Source organism: Chelonia mydas, chromosome 2 (assembly GCF_015237465.2).
Source record: "Chelonia mydas isolate rCheMyd1 chromosome 2, rCheMyd1.pri.v2, whole genome shotgun sequence".
In the NCBI taxonomy this organism is placed as follows: domain Eukaryota; kingdom Metazoa; phylum Chordata; order Testudines; family Cheloniidae; genus Chelonia; species Chelonia mydas.
This window is the reverse complement of record NC_057850.1, coordinates 249,049,473-249,072,334: the sequence shown is the minus strand read 5'-3', so window position 1 is coordinate 249,072,334 and position 22,862 is coordinate 249,049,473. Positions and strand designations below refer to the sequence as shown.

Here is a 22,862-nt window from a genome sequence, read left to right as displayed (position 1 = left end):
TCCTGTCACGTGACGAGCGCGTAGCCTATCAACTACCAGAACATAGCCCCACCCCTGACCCAGGCTTGAGCAGCCGCTGAGATCGGTCGGTTCGGCGCTCGTTTGATCGGGTCTGTGGTGCTGGCAGAGCGGAGGTGGCGGCCCCGGAGCCTTGAGCGACCCCCGCTCCCGGAGTGCGGCGATGGGGCTGGGCTCTAGCTCTGAGATCCCCGCCGGGGGCGCTGAGGGCTTCCATGTGCACGGGGTAAGGATCGGGGGATCTGCCCTGGGGACCTGGGAGGGGGCCGGGATCTAGTCCCCCGGGATCTCGCACCGGGGAGGGGCCGGGGGGACCCGGGATCTGGCCCCGGGGAGGGGCTAAGGGGGGGACTGGGACGGGACCCATCCCAAGGCGAGGGGGGTGAGACCCAGAGGAGCACGGTTCCGCCCTGGGGGTGACGGGAGGGGGACACAGCCCCATCGAGGGGAGGGAGATCAGCGCTGTGACACGTCCCTCCTATTGTGCAGCTCCTGGGGCAGGGGTGAAGGAGATGAGGAGTCTCCCTGGCTTCGATGGTCGGGATCTTTGGGAAATGTCCCCGCATCACCGCCCCCGAGGTTCAGGGTCCGACCGCCCTGCCATGCAGTGCCCTTTTGGACATACGTTCTGTATCAGGAAGGCTCAGCCCCACATTAAGGGTTCATGGGGAATAAGCCCTGCCCCTGCGGGGGGACGATGGAAATACCCCAGGCAGGTTCCACCCCAAAATGCTACTGAGCATTAAACGTTGTCAGACTTTGCATACGTGTTAAATATTTGCCATGCTGGCTTGTGCTGGTGTCTCCCCCTCATCTTCCAACCCTCCACCTGTTCTCTTCTTCCTCTGGAAGTGCCAGGACACAGAGGAAGAGGAAGAACAGCATGGCAATCATTTAACTCAATTTTAAGGCATCAGCTGGATGCCAGTAAGGTTTGTACACCTTAAATTTATTGGAGTTAAAGGGGGGTTTGGTCTGATCTTCCTATTTAACTCTCCTGGCAAAGTTAGGACATCTTAATTGTTTTGTGAAGCACCATACACATCTGTTGCTCTACATACCAAGGGGCAGTAACATCTCCCCATTATCCTTGCAATCAACTTTAATTATAAAAGGCTGGTTTTGCTTCCCTATAACTATGGATTGGAAAATAGGCTTGGCCTGAAATTTGTTGGATTTACACTGAAAGCGAAGGAGAATGTTTACGTAAATTTTGATGAATTTTCTTCAAATGGTTTCTGAGTTATGGTAATCGTAAAAATTACCTTGATATGAGCTTTGACTTTTGTCTGGTGATTTTTAACATTACAAAGATGCATCATTCTAGACAGGAATTAATCTCTGCTCAGACCATAAGATAATACATTTGAGGAGATTGGTGTCTCCCGGCAGTCCTTAACAATTATTTTGTATGGCATGTTTCAGAGTAACAGCCATGTTAGTCTGTATTCGCAAAAAGAAAAGGAGTACTTGTGGCACCTTAGAGACTAACCAATTTATTGTATGCATCCGATGAAGTGAGCTGTAGCTCACGAAAGCTTATGCTCAAATAAATTGGTTAGTCTCTAAGGTGCCACAAGTACTCCTTTTCTTTTTGTATGGCATGATGCCGGCACATGGGTTGTTTTGAATGTGTGTCTTGGAGCATAGATGTCAGGCAAAGATGTTTTTGATAGGCTAATTTGCATAACAATGCACCTGTCTTTTAACCATTGGTATATGGCAACCTCACAATATAAGAGTTCACATATTATTGCTACATGCTTCTTTACAGTTAATCAGCTGTTCATGTGTCTCAGTAAAGAAGCTGTACAGTATCAACAGGAATAGAGTACAATTTTAGGCCAGTGCATCAATTATCTGTATGTAATCTGCTTTGCCTTTGTTCTCTGCTGTGTTTATGAAGTCTGGAGAGGCCTTGGCTCCTGAAGCACATTTCTGGATGGAATAACACAAATGTATATTTATTCAACCCCTCCTTATATGAGGAATAACGTGATTCTTATCCTCCTAATCTCAAACGTATTTATCATTTATTAATCGTTAACAAAGTGCTGTCCCCTGTAGAGGAGACGAAAGCAGTCCCTACACCAAGAAACAAACAGAGCAGAACTTTCAATGTTGTTTTACCATCAAGAGCAGGTAAAGGGGAGGGCTCCTTACTGTGAATAGTCTGTGTCAGTGGCAACTGGTGTGTAGAGTGTTATGGCACTGCCCCCAACAAAGTAGGCAAGTACACACTTTGTATTTTTTAATTTATATATACATGGATGTGTGTGTGTATATGTGAATCACAGCGTTTTTAGTGACACACACATTCTCTCATACAAATTTTATCTATAGAGTGACAGCGCACGACTAAGTATGCTGCAATTCATATTTAACAGCAGGACGTTCTTGTGGCACAGGCAGAATTCCTCACCCCAAGCTGCAGGCTGTGGTGAATGTAGCACATGCTAAAGTGTCCCCACGCAGGGCTGGGGATGTCTAGGCCAGTGGTTCCTATCCTGCGCCGGACTCAACTGCTAGTCCTGGCTGGACTGGGGTTGGTGAAGGAGTGCACTTCCCTGCACGGAGGGGCTGGGTTTGCATCAGAGCACCCCCCAGAAACCTTCCCTGGCTCTGCACCCCCCTCCTTCTTGCCCCATCACTCCTCAGCCACAGGAGGGAGGGGTCACTATGGGAAGCTGCTCCCCCATCTGCCCAAACCCTGTGGATCTGGACCCCCCATTCCTAAATACACATACCCCTGCCAAGCCCCACCTCACACCTCCAGCCCCCCCTCCCTTTTGAGCCCTACCACCGTGCACCAGGCCCCCTTGTACCCAGACCACCCCCTGCTGAGTCCCCCGGCACCCTAATGAGCTACAACCAGCTGCACTCAGACCCCCACCCCACCAAGCCCCACTTCCCCAGCACCCAGACCCCTTGTAGAGCCCAATCCCCCCATACCTAGACCCCCTCCTACTGAGCTACAGTCACCTACACTCCCCCGCCCCGCAGAGTCCCATTGTCCGTGCACCTGGAACCCCACACTGAGCTTCCCATACCCAGATTGCCCCACACAGAACCCTCTCACCCCACACGTTGGTCCCCCCACACTAAGCCGCTCTACACTTGGATCCTGCTGGGCTAAGCCTGCTAGCTCACACGTAGTATTCCTGGCGCAGAGGGATAGGGCCCTGGGGTGTTTCTGAGGCAGGGCTGGCCTTTGCGCTGTGTCAGGATTGGGTACAGCTTCACTACCGAGTCCATGTCCCAAGGGTACAGGGTGATCTCCCACCTCAGTGCAACCAGTGGCCTGTGCTACCTACTGCCATGCTGGAGCCTCCACAGTTATTTATTGACAAATAAAATTTGCAGAATTTTAAAATATTGTGTGCAGAATTTTTATTTTTTTGGTGCAGAATTCCCTCAAGAGTAAATAATGTACACAGTCCAATCACCAGCACAGACTTCATGGCCCGGGTGCGTCTAGTGGTACAACAAAGGGAGCGAGGCAGACCCCTCCTTGGCTATAGCAGGCATGGGGGCGGGGTGGAGGTCTCATCCAATCCTGGTCTTTCTGATGGGAAAGGACCCAGATGGGACTTCACCCTCCCCTCTCCTCTCTCCTTCCACTGGAGAGGCTTGGGCTGACTGGGAACTCCCCCAGGCCCTGGTGCTGGGCCTGGCAGAGGGCGCTCAATGGAGGGTCAGTGCAGAGGGAGCCCAGACTAGGAAGGGGAATATGGGGGCCAAAGCTGCTGGTGTGGAGCTGAAGCCAGATAGTGGGCCCCCCACAGGGAGGAGGGAATGGGAATAGGATGGGCTCTGTAGGGTGGCCCCTGCTCTTCTGGGCCTCCCCCAGCTCCTCTACTGCCTAGATCTTCCTCCCAGCTCCTCCTGTTATCCCCCCAGCTCCTCCCTGCTGATCTGATAAATCACCCCACTGGCCCCAAAGTTCACCAGCCGCCACTGGTCTGTGTACTGATGTGACTGCTACTAGCTGGACATACAGAACTTTAGCAAAAAGACAGGCACGTATTTTAAAATGGCACCTTCCTGACCCATAAATATTGTAGAGTTTTGTCATTGTGACAGGCTGAACAGTGCATCTTGAAATGTGTAAATTTCCATTTACGCACTTCTGTGCACATCTTAACATTTACTGTACTGTTAAATAGCTAGCATATGACACCAGCTGAATGGGCCTTAATTGAAAGACTCCTTATACTGTATTTACAACTGAAACCCCTCATGCCCACTTCAGCAGAAAACAAACCCTGCCATTATTGTGAAGGCTGCTAGTTCCTCTGCTGTCATGGTGGCTAAAAGTGACATACCTTGGCTAATTATTGCATATTTGTAAGGCTGGGAACTACGCTTACAAAGTTTTACTGCATAATTGTGTTGCTGCTGCTTCTGGTATATGGCTACTGACAGCACGAGCAATGAATTAGATGCCAGGGAAATGATGTAGCCAGTCTACCACAGCAGCATCCACCGGAAACATCAAGCATATACATCCACCATCAAGACGTTAAAGAGGACGATCCAGAACCAGATAGCTCGCTGTTTGTTCTTGAGCACCTCAGAGGCAGGATTGGGAGCCCAAAAAGCCCCAATGGTAAAACTGTAAGTTAAACTGCCTGTGACCACAACATATCCTGTTGTAACTGATGGATCTTTTGGTTCATGTGGGTGTTCTCAGAGGCATGAGAGAGCTGATCCACAGAGACTAGGGGATGCAGCCCTGAGTTGTCTATCTGCCAACAAATGTGCCATTAATTCAAAATATATGTTTCTAATGGCTTGCTTTTTTTAGTGACACTTATGCCAGTAAAAGCCCTGGTGTAGACTCACTTATCCCAGTTACATAAGGCGCTTTTATATCAGTACAGCTTATTTTGTTATACCGAACCGGAATAAGCTGTACCTTCTGTAGTGGTATCACTGCATCTACTATGCTAGCATAATTAAAGCTGAAAAACTTTTAAGTGTAGACTAGAGCAGTGGTTCTCAAACTTTTTTTTCACAGACCACTTGAAAATTGCTGAGGGTCTCGGCGGACCACTTAATGATCTTTCCAAATGTTGTTTGTACCGTTAGCTAACTATTGTAAAGCACTTTGGATAAAAGCGCTATATAAAAAAAACCCTTAATAATAATAATAAACTTTTTTGTTCTACAAATAAAAGCACACGATTCATATTTTAATATCAGTTTTCTTGCCTTTGTAATGCGATGGATGTGCCCTCTCTCCCCAACCGCGGCAGCTCCCGAGCTGGGGCTGGGAAGGAGGGCCGTCTCTCCCCGGCAGCCGCAGCCCTGGAGCTGGGGAAATTCGCCTCTTTCTCCGGCCACTGCAGCCCTGCTCATCCCAAATTCCCCCCACCCCCTCCTCGCAACACTGCCCCCTCCCACCTACTCCCTATTCCCCCCAAGGCCACCACCTCACCTTACATGTGCACCTTCTCCAGGGTCCAGGCACCTAATTAGTGGAGCCATGCCTGCGCGGCTCCACTAATTAGGTGGGTGGCCCTTCATTCACTCTCGCGTGTGGCCGCCCAGGCGTGCACCTTAGAGGGAACTATCCTTGGACCACTTGAATGGAGCTCACGGACCACAGTTTGAGAACCTCTGGACTAGAGCTAAGTTTTACCTTAAGCAGCCTGGTAGTGTTTGTTTTAGGGAGGAAATAGAGCTATCATGGTTTCACAGGCCTTCGATGTAATGTAAAGTAAGGAGGGTGGCAGTTATTTTTGTTCCAGGGGAATTGTGACCTCAGAATCAACGGGGCATGTGACTTATCTGTTTACTTTTCTGTTCACTTATAAGCAATGTTGGCATGGCAACCTTGATATGGCACTGCATTTTTACCTTGAACTAATCATACATCTAAGTAGAAACATTTTTCAGTCTGATGTACCTATATATTCTGGGTTTTGATGCTGTGTTTAATGTCAATTTGTGCTCTTTTGTATCCTTGTCTGAACTGCATTTTGATAAATATTCTATACCGTTTTTGTTTTATATTATACATTTGTTCTCTCACATGTACAGCTGTTGAAAATCAACACGCTGTGACTTCTTTCATGCTTTCATTAATATAGCTTACAGCAATTCATTAACTTCTGTGGGTCAGAACTTATAAGCACTTATGTATCCATGATAACCTCTTTAACCATAAAAGCGGCAAAGAGTCCTGTGGCACCTTATAGACTAACAGACGTCTGTTAGTCTATAAGGTGCCGCAGGACTCTTTGCCGCTTTTACAGATCCAGACTAACATGGCTACCCCTCTGATCTTTATCCATATGTTTCTAATCTAAAGCTGAATGAACATCATCTAATGACTTTCTTACTTTTTAATATGCACAAGCTATTAATTGCAAAAAAACTACTGAACATCAGCTTATTCTGTGAAGTGTTCAGTGACCATGTACCACTCGTTCCCCTTTGCGGCACTTCTGTATACTATACTGTTAGCCCTTAAGGGGCCTGCTCTTGGTATCTGTAGAGGCTGGAGGAGTGGCTCTTAGGTGCTGATCCTGCAACCTGCTCCATGCAGACAAACCCCTGTTGAGAGCTCCCTTGCCTTCAGTGGGTCCCTGCAGGGATCCAGGGATCCAGCTGCAGAATCAGGGCCTTAGTTTGTAAGTTTCTTAAGGCAGGGTTTCTGTCATTTGTATGACATGTTACCCAACTGGAAAGCACCACACACAGCTAACAGTACTTAAACATATTGATGTCGGTTATGCAGTTCTTAACGTGTAGTTGTCCTAAGCACTGAGTGAGTGGAGATATCAATACTACAACAAGATTATTTCATTCATAGATGTTAAGACCAAAAGGAATGTAGATCATCTTGTCTGACCTGCTCAACACAAGCTAAAGAACTGGATTCATTTAGTAGTGTGTACACCACTGTATTCAGCACTTTGTTAACCATTTCACAGCAAACAGCAGATACACCAGGTACTTTCCAGCACTGGATAAGGTTTCCTGAATGTACCTGGTACTATCTTCTCATTCCCTTGGTTTAAAGCAGAGGTGGGCAAACTATGGCCCCGGGGGCCGCATCTTGCCCTTCAGGCATTTTAATATTGCCCCTGAGCTCCAGCTGGGGAGTGGGGTCAAGGGTTTGCCCCGCTCCAGCCAGGGAGTGGGGTCAGGGGCTTGCCCCACTCTGCACATGCCGGGGCTCCGCTTGGCTCCCAGAAGCAGTAGCTCGTGTCCCCCACCCCCACACACCTCCTACATGTAGGGGCAGCCAGGGGGACTCCGCACACTGTCCCTGCTGCTCCCATTAGCTGGCAACCACGGCCAATGGGAGCTGATGGGGCAGCACCTGCAGACGGGGCAGCACGCACAGCCGCCTGGCTGCGCCTCCACATAGGAGCTGGAGGGACGACATGCCGTTGCTTCTGGGAGCTGCTTGAGATAAGTGCCGCCTGGAGCCTACATCCTTGACCTCCTCCTACACCACTGCCCCAGTCCTGATCCCCCTCCCGCCCTCCAAACCCCTCGGTCCCAGCCCAGAGTACCCTCCTGCACCCCCAACCCCTCATCCCCAGCCCCACCCCAGAGCCCGCACCCCCAGTCGAAGCCTGCACCCCCTCCCACACCCCAACCCCCAATTTCGTGAGCATTCATGGCCTGCCATACAATTTTCGTATCCAGATGTGGCCCTCGGGCCAAAAAGTTTGCCCACCCCTGGTTTAAAGTGTGCACCGTAGAAGAATGCTGGCCAGAATATACCTGCACTTTGTCAGCTGCAATGCCATTAAAGTTGCAGAAAATACAATGTTTCAGTTTCACCTGCTGAAGTTTAATTGACACCTGTTGTCTAGTAGGACTATTCCACAGATGGCCCATATGGATGTCATGGCTCAGAAAACTGAGGAAAGGGAATTCAAATTTTTGAGAACGCTTCCAAGGTCTCTTAAGTGGTGTCCCACATTTCGTTCAATCCTGAATGTATTTATTCGTGAATCCAGTATTTATAACACTGTCACTTGATGATATTTATTATAGATTTTTCTTATTGTAATTTAAAATGTGTAATTTTGCAGGTTCAAGAAAACTCTCCTGCTCAGCAGGCCGGGTTGGAACCTTTCTTTGACTTTATCATCACAATAGGACACACCAGGCTAGTAAGTGGCTAAAGACAAGTCATTTTCAAAGAAGTAATTAATTGTTTTATTTTAATTTTGTGCTCTTGAAAGGTGCTGGCCTACTTGGCTCTGGGAGATTGATACTGTCTTTAGTCAGAATGGCAGCCATGCAAGCTTCCCTACACTTTCTTGCCAGTGTGCCAAAACCCTGACCCAGAGAGATCAGCTGTGGGTGAAGTTATTTTGTGGTCTGAAGGCTCATTCCATCCTTGGCCTTCATGCTGAGAGTGCCAACTGATGCAAATATGTTTGCTTTTCACAGTGTGGACACATGTCCATGGGAAGCTAGATTGAGACCATCCAGCTCATTTCTTCTGAATTCATTAGTCTCTTCTTGACTAGCAAATCTGATCTAAGACTGTAACACTGATGTGAATATCTCATACAGCCTGAATCGCAGGGTGAAAATATTGTAAGAAATCTATGATCACCTTGGACTTCCCACTTCCCTCCAGGCTACATATTTTATGGCTGCTTGAAACTTGATGTCAGCAATAGGGATAGAACCAAAAAACTCCTGTTTTGAAAGAACAGATCTCTGTTGCTTTTTCTAACAGAGTGGTTTTGAGGTACAGCGTAGTGATAGGTGTGAAATCTTTCTTGCACTGGGAAGTAAATGAATGTGCTGATGCTGGAGGAGTTATCACTGTTCCTCCACTGAGCAATCCTCACTCAAGCAGAAGAGAAACCAGCGAAAATGTTTGTGTATTTTTGCTAAAGTTGCGAACAGGAGAGGAACTGGGTGGTTTTGCCTGAATTATTTTGTCATGCTGTTTTTTATAGAAACCTCTATTTTTCCTAGTGACTGTCAGAAGAACTACATGAGGCAAACCCAGGCCTTAGTTAAGGCCTGATCAAACTCCTGTTGAAATCAGGGGAGCCTTTCCTTTGACTTTAATGGGACTTGGATCAGGCTGTCAGATATTTCTAAAACAATGAAGAAAAATAAATTCTCAGGAGAGCCTCCTACTCTTGTTCCCTTCCCTATTTTATAGGATTCTGACTCCATGGTGTGCGTATTTGGAATCTATTGAGTCCTTCCACCCTGGGGTCTTTATGAGATGGAGTTGTGGTTCATTGTACTATAAGCCCCATAAGTCACTAATGCTAACTGCCTCTGTAGTAAACTGTTTAACAAAGTCCCTACATTGTAAACCTGAGCCTACATAAAAGTTAAAATAACATTTAAAAATCTTCCCCATGTGACATTCTAGCTGTCCCCTTGGATCCTGTGTCGTCCAACTTCTATGCCGCTTGACTCCCTGAAGGACTGGTAGAGTATCCTCTGGCATTTCCTCTAGCGTTTTTCTGGCACGAGATGAAAGTCCCGGTTTTTAGGTTGTTAGAACTCGACGCTTGTTTGAACAAATGTAAACACTTGGTTACATATGAACATGAAAATGAATCATTAACAAGTGGGAAGCTGCCATGTGGCCAGTCTCATGCAGGGAATGCAGTTCCTGTTTGAATGCCTGAGGAAAGAGGAGACTTTCAAAGCTGTTGTGGGGACAATTCTATTTTTAAAATCAGTTTTACCATTAAAATCAACAAATAAGTTTAAATAAATCCCTCACAATTTTGAAGATCCTTTGCTTTCTTGTATTCAGATAGAAGCTGAGGGGTTTTTTAAGTCTGTCTTACCTATATCAGACTGGATCTTCTATTGGAAACTGTCAGTACAATGGCTGTTTCCAGTGAGGGGCAAGTACTGCATTAACCATGTGGAAATAGTGAAATTGTGGTAGATATTTCTAAAAACTGTTCTTAAAAAGCCCATCTGTTGTTCTGTTGTAAACGTTTAGCTAAGTTATAACTAGTCACTACTAATTTGTTTTAAGAATTCTACTTCAAGACTTGCAAAATGGTTGCATTAGTGAGGTAAGGAAAAAGATCAAGGTCACCATATAAAGTATTGCTATTTATTGTAATGTAGACATAGTTCAGAACTAGTATAATTGACCAAAATTGTTATAACAGCATAATAAAAGAAGGGGGTGGCGGGAGTGATACTGATGGATGTGAGTAGTGAATAGAATCATAGAATCATAGAATATCAGGGTTGGAAGGGACCCCAGAAGGTCATCTAGTCCAACCCCCTGCTCGAAGCAGGACCAAGTCCCAGTTAAATCATCCCAGCCAGGGCTTTGTCAAGCCTGACCTTAAAAACCTCTAAGGAAGGAGATTCTACCACCTCCCTAGGTAACGCATTCCAGTGTTTCACCACCCTCTTAGTGAAAAAGTTTTTCCTAATATCCAATCTAAACCTCCCCCATTGCAACTTGAGACCATTACTCCTCGTTCTGTCATCTGCTACCATTGAGAACAGTCTAGAGCCATCCTCTTTGGAACCCCCTTTCAGGTAGTTGAAAGCAGCTATCAAATCCCCCCTCATTCTTCTCTTCTGCAGACTAAACAATCCCAGCTCCCTCAGCCTCTCCTCATAAGTCATGTGCTCTAGACCCCTAATCATTTTTGTTGCCCTTCGCTGGACTCTCTCCAATTTATCCACATCCTTCTTGTAGTGTGGGGCCCAAAACTGGACACAGTACTCCAGATGAGGCCTCACCAGTGTCGAATAGAGCGGAACGATCACGTCCCTCGATCTGCTGGCTATGCCCCTACTTATACATCCCCAAATGCCATTGGCCTTCTTGGCAACAAGGGCACACTGCTGACTCATATCCAGCTTCTCGTCCACTGTCACCCCTAGGTCCTTTTCCGCAGAATAACCTTACCCAGGATTAGAATTGGTTACACTAGTTCATGCATCCAAACGAAGTAGTGCTGGTGGGGTTGTTATGGAGGGTAGAAGTTAGGTCCCCACCTTTGTTGGTTCTAGATATTGAAATTCTGCCTCTTCATTGATGTTTTTGCATTCCAGATCCAGCTACACACTGTCAGAAACAAATCTTTCCTTTCCTGTGTTTCACAGAATAAAGAAAACACCATGTTGAAAGATCTGCTGAAGGCAAATGCCGAGAAGGCAGTGAAGCTGGAGGTGTACAACATCAAAACGATGAAAGTGCGCGAGGTGGAGGTGATCCCTAGCAACATGTGGGGAGGGCAGGGGCTTCTCGGAGCCAGTGTGAGGTTCTGCACTTTCCAAGGAGCCAATGAACACGTGTGGCATGTCCTGGTGAGCAAGAGAAACATCTGTGTACTCAGGCTGTGTGCTTTAGCTTAGTAAAAATGGTTACTAACCTGTTCTGTCACTTGTTCTTTGAGATGTGTTGTGCATGTCCATTCCACTTCAGGTGTGCGCATGCCCAGTGCACCAGTGTAGGCCAGCACAGGTACACTGGGCACACACATGCTTGAAGTGGAATGGATATGTGCACTCATTTGAAAAACTTTATGAAAACAATTCAGCATATAAACTTGGTACCTTAATGCAGCAGTTCCCAGATGCTATTAATGTTTGAAGTACCCCATGCATATTTCTCTTTTTTGTGCATATTTATTTTAGGCCTTAATAGACTTAAGTATTTATGGACTCAGAATAAAATAAGTTTTGAATTTGGCTGGGGGAGTTTTGCCCTGGGGGAGTTAGAAGAGAAGGGAATCTGGTTGGGAAAATCTTGGTGGGAAGGTTAGAGGACATGATATTTAAAGCAGGGTGAGAATTTTTCAACTAAACTGGTTTTCATCAGAAAATACTGATTTGAAACTGGAACATGCCAGCTTTAAGAGACATGGATTCAAGTCCTTGCTGTGCCTGCTTCGGAACGAACGAACGCACACACACACACACCCCTTTTCCCCAGTTGGAAAAATTTACGTCTCCATTTTGTCCTGATGCAGAAGTTTCATGAGACATAAAAACCATTTCCTGCATGGGGGTGGGGATTAACTTGTGCACCAGGCAGCTCCAATTCGTAGTCTCATAGAAGATTAGGATTGGAAGAGACCTCAGGAGGTCATCTAGTCCAACCTCCTGCTCAAAGCAGGACCAACTCACCCTTGTTGCCAGTGCCCTTCCTGTTTCCTCTGAGCCAGGGGACTACTCCCACTGCAACCCCCTTGCCTCTGGAGAGTCTTTCCCACAGGACTCTTCCTGCCTCGGCCCCTGGACTCACAACTCTTTCCTCTTGATTAAGGGATTCCGCAGCCCTTTCATGGTCTGTGCCACGATTCAAGCAGGTTTCGCCAGCCCAGACCACCAGAATCCAAGTTCTTGCTGCATTCTCTTTCACACAGTGCACAATTAACTTGTGGAACTCATTGCCATGAGATGTTGTGATGGACAAAAGTATAACTGGGTTCAAAAAAGTTCTCCATAAAATTACCTAGTACAGGTCCATTAATGGCTATTAGGATGGTCAGGGATGCAACCCCATGCTTCCAGATGACCCTAAATCTGTCTGCTAGAAGCCAGGAGGGGAAGACAGGGGTGGATCACTCTTAACTGCCCTGTGTGTACACTCTCCCTGAAACTCTTGTACTGGCTACTGTCAGAAGGCAGGATACTATGCTAGATGGACCATTGGTCTGACCCAGTATAGCAATTCTTATGTTCTGATTCCATGGAGCCTCCCTTGATCCTTGGACTCACACACTTCTTCTCCTTGGTTCCAGGGCTCCTCAGCCCTCCTTCCTGGGGCTGGACTGTAATTCAGGCAGGCTTCCCCAGCCCACCAGTCTCTGTTCTAGTTTACACCGCAGGGAACCTCTCTCCTGACTTGATACTCCCTCTCCAGTCTGTCTTTTTTTCCTGGGAATCACCTATCAGCTGGGTTTTATCCTTTTAAGGAGGTAGCTACCTGATTAACACCAGCTAGCCTACTGCTCCATTGAATTCCGATTTCCTTAAAGGGGGCCACGCTATAGAACACAGATTGGTCAGCTCTAGGTCCCAGAGCCCCTTAAAGGAGACACACTGTAAGAGGGCAGTCTATCAGTTCCTACAAGTTCATGTACCAAAGTTTAAAGAACCTTTGCCTTAAAGTTTTCTGCAAGACACTGACATAGTCAGTTTCCCTCCTCACATCAATGGAGTTAATTTCCTGATGGCAAATCCCTGGAATTGCTTTAAAGCAGTGATATCATTTCTCATTTATTTTCAGATAAAATGTGCCACTTTGATTTCTAGGGGCCTAGTGAATGCTTGTTCTGATAAATGTTAGGAGCTTCTTCATGAGCATTCTCTGGATGGGAATGTGAGTGTCATTGTCAACCTGAAAGATGCAGTAAAATATGCTCACGACCATAGGACTATCATTAGGAGAGTGAAGCCTCGAGATGCTGGAGTTGCCAGTTAGTGTCTTAGTACTCCCGCTACATGGAGCATTTAATTTTCTGTTCATTTTTGCATGCCAAAGCACTAACACCATTGAAGTCAGCTAAGAGAAGAACAGGAACTGTCCTAAGGATTTGCCTATGCAAATATAATTTTTCAGTAAGAGGGACTTCTTTTGAGCTAGGGATCACGAATGCAGGCAGTTATTAATGTCTTAGCCCAAGATCCTCTTTCTGGATGCTGAACATTCCCCCCCCCACCTTGTTTGTCACTTTATTGGCAGGTAAAGAATTCCTGGCAAAGTAAATGCATTCCAGTTGGATTGGTCTCTTTAGCTTGACTGATCTTCATTAAAATAATATGGAGATGGAAGAGCACAGAAAAGCTTTATTTTTAAAGTAAATGTTAATATGGGTTTAGGGAGTAGGCCAAAAGAGACTCGGAAGGGTCCCCAGCAAAAGCTAGTTTCATCTCGTAATCTTTGACTTCTCTTGCTGAGATGTCTGTTGAGGGTTAGCAAGAGATTACACTTGGATTAAAACAAGGATTGGGTTGTGAACTGGTGAAATTTAAGTTTGGTCTTTATTTATGAATCTTGAATACTCAAGAGTACAAAGAACTGTACTCAAATGCAGCGTTCTCAGATATTTTTCTAATCTAAACACAAATCATTTTACCTTGCATTTTTCTTGAGTTAAATTTTTCACTCTCTAATTGTTGGACAGTTTATTCAGCTGTGAATGCAGGTGACCTGAATCATTCCTTTACAGGACGTGGAACCCGCTTCCCCTGCAGCTCTAGCTGGTCTGCAGCCCCACACGGACTACATTGTTGGATCAGATCAGATACTTCAGGAGGTAGAACATAGTTTTCCTTTTTTTTTTTTATTTAACTATTGCAGTTTTTTGTGTATGCTGTGAAGTGTGAATTGCAACTGCTTTAATTGGTTATACATCCCCCAAATTTACGTAGCTCCGGGAGGAGGCAATGATAACCACCTCTTTATGACCAACTTAGTCATTACCTCTTTATACCAGACAATGAAATTAGCTGCCTTTCAAGATCAAATGTCACCAGCAATTTAGTAGTCTTCTTTAATCCTTTGGAGTAGTGAGTGTGATCTTTCTCTTCATTGAAAGCTGCTTATATCTGTAAAGTGGGGAGCTGGGGATAAAACAACATATTTTAAGGGCTAACACACTATCTTTGTTTGATCAGTCAGAGGATTTCTTCTCACTGATTGAATCCCATGAGGGGAAGCCATTGAAGCTGATGGTGTATAACACGGAAACCGATTCCTGCCGAGAGGTATTCGTCACTCCCAATGGAGCCTGGGGTGGAGAAGGAAGGTATTGATTTGTGATTAGTCTTTGCCTGATTATAGGGTATGTTTTGTAAATAAATTCTTCTGTAAAATAACATCACCAGTTATTATAGCTTTCCACTTTTCAGTTGAGTCTTATTTTCCTCAACATTCTCACATAAAATTTCTCTGCTCTGAGGTTTTAAATAATGGAGAGCAGCTGTGGAGTGTGAATTTGGCATAATGTAGGTCTAATCCTGCTCCCATAGAAGCCAATGATAAAATTCCCATTGACTTCAGTAGTAGCAGGAGTGGACCCTTTATACCCTGCAACAGTGTCTCTCATTTGGAATTAATTTGGGGTTTTTCCTGCATTTTGTAAGGATGGTGGAAATGAAGCTCTTGAAGTTTTTGAGTCACACAAGGCTAAAGCTGAACTGCGAAGTACTTCGTGGCCTCAGTATTGCTACAGTTAGGTTTGGTCTACACTACATACTGACATAGCTACTGCCTCTTGCGGAGGTGGAGTTATTAATCCGACAAGAGACCTCTCTCCCATCTGCTTAGAGTGTCTTTGTTACCCGGGGTTCTTTCAACCCAAAGCTCTTGGTAACGTTTACTCTGCGAGGTGGTGTCAGAAAATAAATCAGGGGAGACATGGCTGTCCGACCGATAGATGGCTGGCACAAACAGGACAACACAAGAGTGCCTTCACTTAAAGCTAAACTTTACTTAGTCTCAAGCACTTACACACCTCCCCAAACGGTTAGTAAAACACCCCAACCCTTGATAATTACCAAAGCTGAGTGTGGCTCTCAAGTGACACAGCGGCAGGCTTCCGTCTGCCAAATCTTCCATCTGATGATGGGGACTGCAAAATGTCTCCAGAAGGAGAGTCCAAAAAGAATCCAACTACCTCAAACTTTTCCCCCTTATTTATACATTAGTAATAGAATGACATGTCCCTTAAAGAAAACTTGTTAAGTAAGCAGTTTCAATGGTCAAGCAAGAGGTTCCTTCTGATTATTGATTAACCAGGTGTGGGTTTTTTCCAGAGTTTGCAGCCTTGAGGCCCCAATATACATTCCTGGGGCACATCCTGCTCTTCTAAAATGCATGTATCAGCAATTTCAACACAGTTCTTATCAGGAAGGACGAGGGGTCAAGCTGCCCTTTCTGTGGCACCCAAAGATGCCCTCCCCTCCTGCCTTGGTTAAGCTACGCCTGCTGACTTGGCCAATCTACAGCCTGCTGACTTGGCTGCTTTTAGCAATAAGCCATAGTGGTTTCAGGCACTTTACTGGTTTGCTGACATCTCCCCGTACATCTTCACCAGATGTGCTACAGCAGTGCAGCTGCGCCAATGTAAATTTGTAGTGTGGATCTGGCCTTAATCATGACTACAATTCCTGCAATGCCATGTTTCTTCCCATAGGTCAAGAAAACTAAATTTCTACCAGGCTTCCGCTTAGAGATTCCTAACTTAAAACACTTAGTCAGCTGCAGAAAAGTACACTATAGTCTGTCAGGTTTCTTTTACTTTGCTTTTATTGTGCAGTTTAGGATGTGGTATTGGATATGGCTATTTGCATAGAATTCCAACACAGCCTGTTATGCCAAAGAACCAGCAAGAGGAAATCAAACCACCTTCACCTTTGCCGTCGGAAGACAGATCCCCTGTGCCATCTACAAATGGCTACATAGAGGTATGTAAGAAATTTGTTCCTATCTGCAGGGTACCTTTTGAGGTTATTATGAATGTCTAACAGGTGAGGTTCCATGAGCTAAGGGCTTGAGTAAAAGTGGGCTTGGTGAAGGCCAAGCCAAATGAGAGGTGATACTGCTAGAATGGGGGATATGACAATAGAGGAGATTCCATCGAGCTGTGCCTTTTATCACTCAAGATTGCAAGCTGAGATCCTCTTGGATTCACCGTACTATGAATACTTCATGTTTCATCTGCAGTTGGTGAAGAGGTTGCGAGCTTTCTTTATGGGTATAAACATAACCAGTTATCCATCTAACTGAGGCTAATGTGCTTCACATGGGTCTATGCCTGAAGACCATTCTGTCAGAAATTTCAGCCCACTTAGCAATGCTTCTTGTGTGCTACATATTATACCTGTTCTCCAGAGAATACACTGGCTTCCAGTTGATTTCTAAACCCAATCCAAGGTGCTGATCATGATTATTTAATGCCCTTTATGGTTTTGGGGCATGTTGGAACCCATCTCTCTCCTCTTTTATCACTCAGCAGTTAGAGCTGCTGGGATGCTCAAGCTGGCACCCCCTGAATTTGTATTTTTGGGAACAGCGGGGCAAAGCATTCACAGTGACAAGCCTTTGTCAGATTGACCAGAGACGGTATGAACGGGATACTTCTCTGTTATTTTAGGCTCCATTGTTGGCACCTAATTCCCAAAGGGACAGCTCTGAAGAAGTTATGAACTTGGATGAATCCACAGGTCAAGAAATGAATATGTATTCAATGGAAAACGCACTTCTCCCTCCTCCTCCCCCTCCTGTCCAGAGAGTTATGGATCCAGGTAAGCACTTCAGTTATTCCTCTTCAGAACATACAGTTAAATTTGTGATTGCAGTTTAATTCTCACTTCCCCTAGCCACCAGTCCACCATTTTTTATTTAAATATAGAATAAGTGTGGCTTTTGATGTTCTTACTCGAAATCTGGCAGAACTTTAACACTCAGGTGTTGATTACGGGCCTGATCCAAAATCCACTGAAATCAATGGGAGTTTCTACATTGACTTCAGTGGACTTTGGAGCAAGCCCTATATCAGAATGGTATTTTCTGTGAATTCTTTCTTGGTGCTCTAATAGCTCTATTGCTTGCAATTACTGGGGGGGAGGGGGGGGGCAGCGGGGAGGAGGGAGAGAGGTATGGAGGGGAGAAATCCACTGATTCCAGGAATTTGGGTATCATTTTTCTTGATGGTCTAGAGTTTCACACTGTGTTTAAAGCAACACTGTTGATTCCTCCTTCAGGTTTTCTAGATGAGTCTGGTGTTTCATTTCCTGAAATTGTTGACTTAACGAAAATGCCTAACTTACCTTCCTCTGCCCCCTTCAACATGTCAGCTGCAGACTCTTTAGCGGGGACTGAAAGTTTAATACCTAATGATGGAACTACTACTTATTTTGGTGAGTTTGTTTAAAATTGTTAGCCTGTTGGCTTGGTATTGGTGACAACTCAGTTGATTGTGGGGTTCATGACTGAACTACAGAGTCATGCGTTTGGGGATGTGTGGTATATTATTCGTAGGAAAACCTCCTGCTAGTTGAAAAATCATACAGAAAGCACAGCTAAAATGAGAGGGAGGTAGAATTAGGATTTAAAAGGCAAGGAAAATGGTAGCCAAGAATGAATGGGTTAGCTAAAGCTAGTGGATTCCAAATTTGATAAGGCCAATGTCATAAGGTTTTTTTATTTTTGTTTTTTAATATCCGGAATATGGTTTGCTCTTTGAGATATTTATGTGCAGAATGTGGTAAATGTGAGGATCCCCATTCAAGCGCTTAGGTCCTCCCGATGCAAGAATGAACATACAGATCTTGTAAATTTTGCTGCAAGGAGATTTTCATACTACGCAGCCCAATTTTCACAGAGCTGGAAAACTGATGTTTTAGCAAGGCTGCTGTCTATTTATAATGACAGAAAATGTAACTCAAAATATTCAGGAGTATTTCACTTTTTATTTTAAAGGAAAATTTCTTTGTAGAAAGACACTGTTCCCTTTTTTAAGGTGGGGGGGAACATTCCAAGAATAAAGACAATATTTTAGCTTACAAAAACAAAATTGGGCCCTTTGTAGTGAGGCTGAAATGTCAAAAAAGTAAACTAAAATATTTAATTTAGCACGTCTTCTAATCCTAAAATATTGAGATGTACCTTCTGAGGGTCTGAATTTCAGAAATACCGAGCATTCACAGCTCACTTGTCTTTAATGGGAGTTGTGGGTGCTAAACATCTGAACACAGAAAGCTGTTAATTTGTAAAGGATGATGATAAAGCTTTAGAAGAATCATTAAGCAATCCTTGTATATTACCTTGGTGCCGAGGAGTTCTAGTCATAGATCAGGAACCCAATGTATTGCTCTGTATTAGAGTAGTCCGTCAGCTGCATCACACCCAACCTTATGCTATAGAAATACAGCCACACAATTAGTCTCTGCTAGGTGTCTGACAAGTTTTGGTTTGTTTGTTTAACTTTTTTATTTTCTCAGAGCATGCCACGGCTTCAGTCTCTGCAGATCTAACCACGTATGCTGAGGGCTCAGTTACACAGTCGGACCATTTAATGCCTTCACTGTCCCCTTTACCATCCTTTGCTCTTCCTAATGATATTTCTTCAAAGTCAACACTAAGAACAGATTCTGATTCTCAAGAAACTGAACTACTTGAGGGCTCACCACCCACTAACCCATTGAAACGTGACAGCGATGAAAAGACACATGAACTGAAAGAAGCTATACAAGACTAGCACTAAAAAGGACACTTCCTTATGTCGTCAATCTGCAGTCTGCCATATGCTGTCATGCTACATCTCAAATGTTGACTTTTTGATCTCTAGAGATAATTACAATTATTCTATTTTGTTAGCATAGGCAATGCTGTAAGAGTATACAGGTCCCGTACGCAGCACTTGTTCTCTTGTTATCTCTTCTCAGCATTGTTTGATAGATGGAACTTTATTTAAATGTTATGCAAACTCAGATTAGTCTATTGATCATGCATCTATTTGTCTATTCAATTTTTAAAAATTGATATTTTTTGAAAGATCTGCTGGAGATTGGAAAAACTCACTAATTTTTCTTCTATTAACAAGCATTATTATAATTGTTTTTAATTTGTTGGTCCAAAGGCATAATTGCCTTTATGTAAAGATTAAGCTACATTTTAATGACTATTTCCCTGGTATCTTTTACAGTGTTTAAGAAAAATGCTAGTCATAATTTTGACTTCCCGGAAAACAGTTTTTACATCTTGACCCAATTTTCCTGAACACACACACTGTATTTGTAGATCATATAGTGCCAAAATAAACTGTTTTATACAGACTTCTCAATTAACATGAAAGTAATGCAAACTTTATATATTGGAACTGACTAAGTGTTCCACTGCCTTTCGTTTAGGGAGTCAATGGGAGTAAATTTACTGGTTGCCATAAAGTTATTTTTGCAGGAAATAGTGCACATTAGAAAGTGCAACATATACTGGGTGATACAGAACTGCAAGTGGCTGTGATTGGCATTCAATAGATTGTTCATTGGTCTGGATCGTGGGTCTTTTACAAAGAACTTTTTTAATGAGTTTACAATGAAGAAGTTGTAAGGGAAATGTTTTTGTGGAGTTAAAAATTAACTAAGTTGATTTCTGTTTAATCAGACTATGGTTTTAAGATGAAGCATGTGGTTTGATTCTGGGATGACTAAAATTTTAAATGAATGTTCTGTTAGAGGTAATGGGCTGACAGTGAATAGCCTTGGTACTGGTTTTTATTAATCTGTTGTGTATTTTCCCATTTCTTAACGATTTTGGATATAAATCTATAGGTTTAAAACACTGGAATAGAACATGTAGTGTAATGATCTGTACTGCTTTTATAGATTTGTTTTGTTTTCAAACACTTCCTATACTTTTAAACACTTATTTTACTTTATGAATATTTGTTATTACTGTTCAGCCAATTGTCAAGCTACCAGCATGGGATCCTTCTCATTACTTAGGTGGCAGCTCCTTTGACATTTTTAAGTACAATGCAGTGGTTCCAGTCCTCTTCTCATACAGGTGTTGATCAGGAATAACTTCACTGTGGTCATTTATGCTGATGTAAATCCAATATATATGAAGAGAATGAGGTCCAATGAGGTCTAAAATGCATCCTAGTTGGAAAACGGTTTGTAGCAATGGAAAATGTTAACTGGCATTTTTCCACCATCCTACATAAGATATTGTGTATTTCATAGGCTTCAGTATATTTAGGATAATGTCTTTGAGCCAGGCTGTCTTGGTCAGATGGCTTTGTCTGTAGTCCTCAGATGTAGTAATCAGGATTTAGAAGAGTGTTGTAGATGAAGCCACAACACAAGGAGGCAGATTCTGAGCTGGTGTGGGTTGTCATAGCCACAGTGGAGCTATGACAGCTTGCATCAGCTGAGGGTCCTCTGCAAGGTCCCTTAGATCACTGTGCAATTTCTTATTAAACTCTAGTTTGACAGGACATATGGTATCTGTACAAACAGGATGGCCAACATATTTTTACCCTTTATAGAGAAGAATATATCAAGCATTAAGTACAGGGGATTTGCAATTAAAATATTTGCAGTTACAGTTGATGTGATAGTAATTTGTTTCTCACTACATTATATTAGCAGAATACTGTATTTGCAAAGTGAAAGCTCACGAGTGAATATTCAACGTTCATAAAGTAAAGATCATACAACTTAAGCTACTGGTCAATTTATTTTTCTTGTTCAGTCCTTCTGTTTTCAGAGCATGGTGAAAGAACTAGCCACCCTTATGTAAAGGAGGATCTAGTTAGGCAAGCATCATATTCTCATTAACAGGTGTGGAGTGGAGTTATGGTTGTAGTTGTTTTGGGGGGGGTTTTAAGCTAATGGCAGTTCAGCTAAAGGAGTGGAGGGGATTTAAGGTCCTTCACAAACCTGGAGCTACTGTTTAGCACCCAGATATAGAAAGAGGCCCCTTTTTAAGAATTCCAAAACAGAACAGGAAATATCAACCCCAATCTTAAATTTCAAATGTAACAGTAATAAATAGCTTAGCTACTTATATGGTGTTTTGGGTGTTCACAGCATTTAACATTAGCTAACCTAGGATTGGTTGAAAAACAGAATTTGAACTTTTTTGTGATAATTACAAAGATCTTGTCATTCTTCTCATTTTTGATGAAAAATTATCTAAAATGTGAATTTTGAAAATTTCTGACCTACTCCAAACTTTTCTTTGACTGTAGATGACTGTAGCCCCTAGCATTCTGAATGACTGATTATCTTAGCCCCTGCCTCAGGCACTTCATCTGTAAGAATTTGTGGGTTGAAGCTACATTCACTGTTTGTAAAGCACTTATGCTGAAAGATCTGATGTGAAGTCTTGTTTTTGTGATTTCCTTATAACAGGTAAGCTGTGAATTATGTTCTTGAGAACAGCTGAACACCATTTAGACTGCTAACATTAGTGCAAGATAAATTAAATTGATATTTGTGAATATGACTTCAAAATTTTAACTCTTCCAGCATAGAAGAATTTAATTTGAGAGACAAGAACCTAAGTTCCTCTGACCTTAATACTTGGAAACTTCCTTAAGGTACACAAAGATGGAAGCCTGGCTTAGCAGTCTAAGTATCAAGTTTGAAAAATACTATATTGTTGCTCTATCAAGTCCCAAGGGCGCGTGGTCTGTCAGATAGAAGATGTGTCCACCTGGCTAATACAAATGCTGGTGCTAGTAGGATGTGCTAGCTGGGGGCGTCTCTAGTGCTCTTTTCTGTAACAGTAGAAGAGTTCCTTGCCAAACATTTACTCATCCCACTGCCCTGCCTGGCAGGATTACCATGCTGGAAAACACCTGGACAGGACTTGACATAGAATCATAGGGTTAGCAGAGACCACAAAGGTTGTCTAGCCTAACCCTCTGCCAAGATGCAGGATTTGTTATGTCTAAGCCATCCAAGACAGCTGTTTATCCAGCCTCTTTTTGAAAACCTCCAGTGAAGGAGCTTCCATAACCTCCCTAGGCAGTCTGTTCCATTGTCCTACTGTTCTTACAGTTAGATTAAATCTCAGAAAAAACTTCCTAAATCTGCTATTGTATCTTGTCCTGTCCTCTGTGGCAAAAGAGAACATTTTTTCTCCATCTTTCTTATGGCAGCCTTTCAAGTATTTGAAGACCGATATCATGCCCCCTTAACCTCCTCTTTTTCAAACTAAACATATCCAGTTCCTTCAGCCTTTTCTCATATGGTTCGCATTCCATCCCTTTGATCATCTTGTTGTTCATCTCTGGATCCTTTCCAGTTTCTCTACATCCTTCCTATACAGTGGTGACCAAAATTGAACACAGTACTTCGGCTGAAGCCTAACCAGCGCCAAGTAGAACAGTACT

At 43.7% G+C, this 22,862-nt stretch overlaps 1 protein-coding gene across 2 annotated transcripts; it reads left to right on the top strand.

Moving 5' to 3' along the window:
* Positions 1–56: 56 nt before the first annotated feature.
* Positions 57–21,965, top strand: GORASP1 (golgi reassembly stacking protein 1). Of its 2 annotated transcripts, none has more exons than XM_037891153.2 (9): positions 57–244; positions 8,076–8,156; positions 11,110–11,313; positions 14,184–14,270; positions 14,632–14,762; positions 16,275–16,422; positions 17,112–17,262; positions 17,722–17,877; positions 18,961–21,965. In XM_037891153.2, the coding sequence occupies exons 1-9, from the start codon at positions 182–184 to the stop codon at positions 19,215–19,217; spliced, it is 1,278 nt and encodes a 425-aa protein (XP_037747081.1). In that variant the 5' UTR covers positions 57–181; the 3' UTR covers positions 19,218–21,965. The 2 variants fall into 2 exon arrangements, with proteins under 2 accessions (XP_037747081.1, XP_037747080.1); XM_037891152.2 differs by having other exon boundaries at positions 82–244; positions 11,059–11,313.
* The last annotated feature ends 897 nt before the right edge of the window (positions 21,966–22,862 follow it).

What these genes read in the sequence shown, in the direction of transcription:
- GORASP1 (XM_037891152.2), top strand. Translation starts at nt 182, where the DNA reads ATGGGGCTGGGCTCTAGCTCTGAGATCCCCGCCGGGGGCGCTGAGGGC. An exon ending in GCCTGGGGTGGAGAAGGAAG is followed by an intron (nt 14,763 to 16,274) that starts GTATTGATTTGT and finishes TTTATTGTGCAG; the next exon opens with TTTAGGATGTGGTATTGGAT. An exon ending in TGGAACTACTACTTATTTTG is followed by an intron (nt 17,878 to 18,960) that starts GTGAGTTTGTTT and finishes TTATTTTCTCAG; the next exon opens with AGCATGCCACGGCTTCAGTC.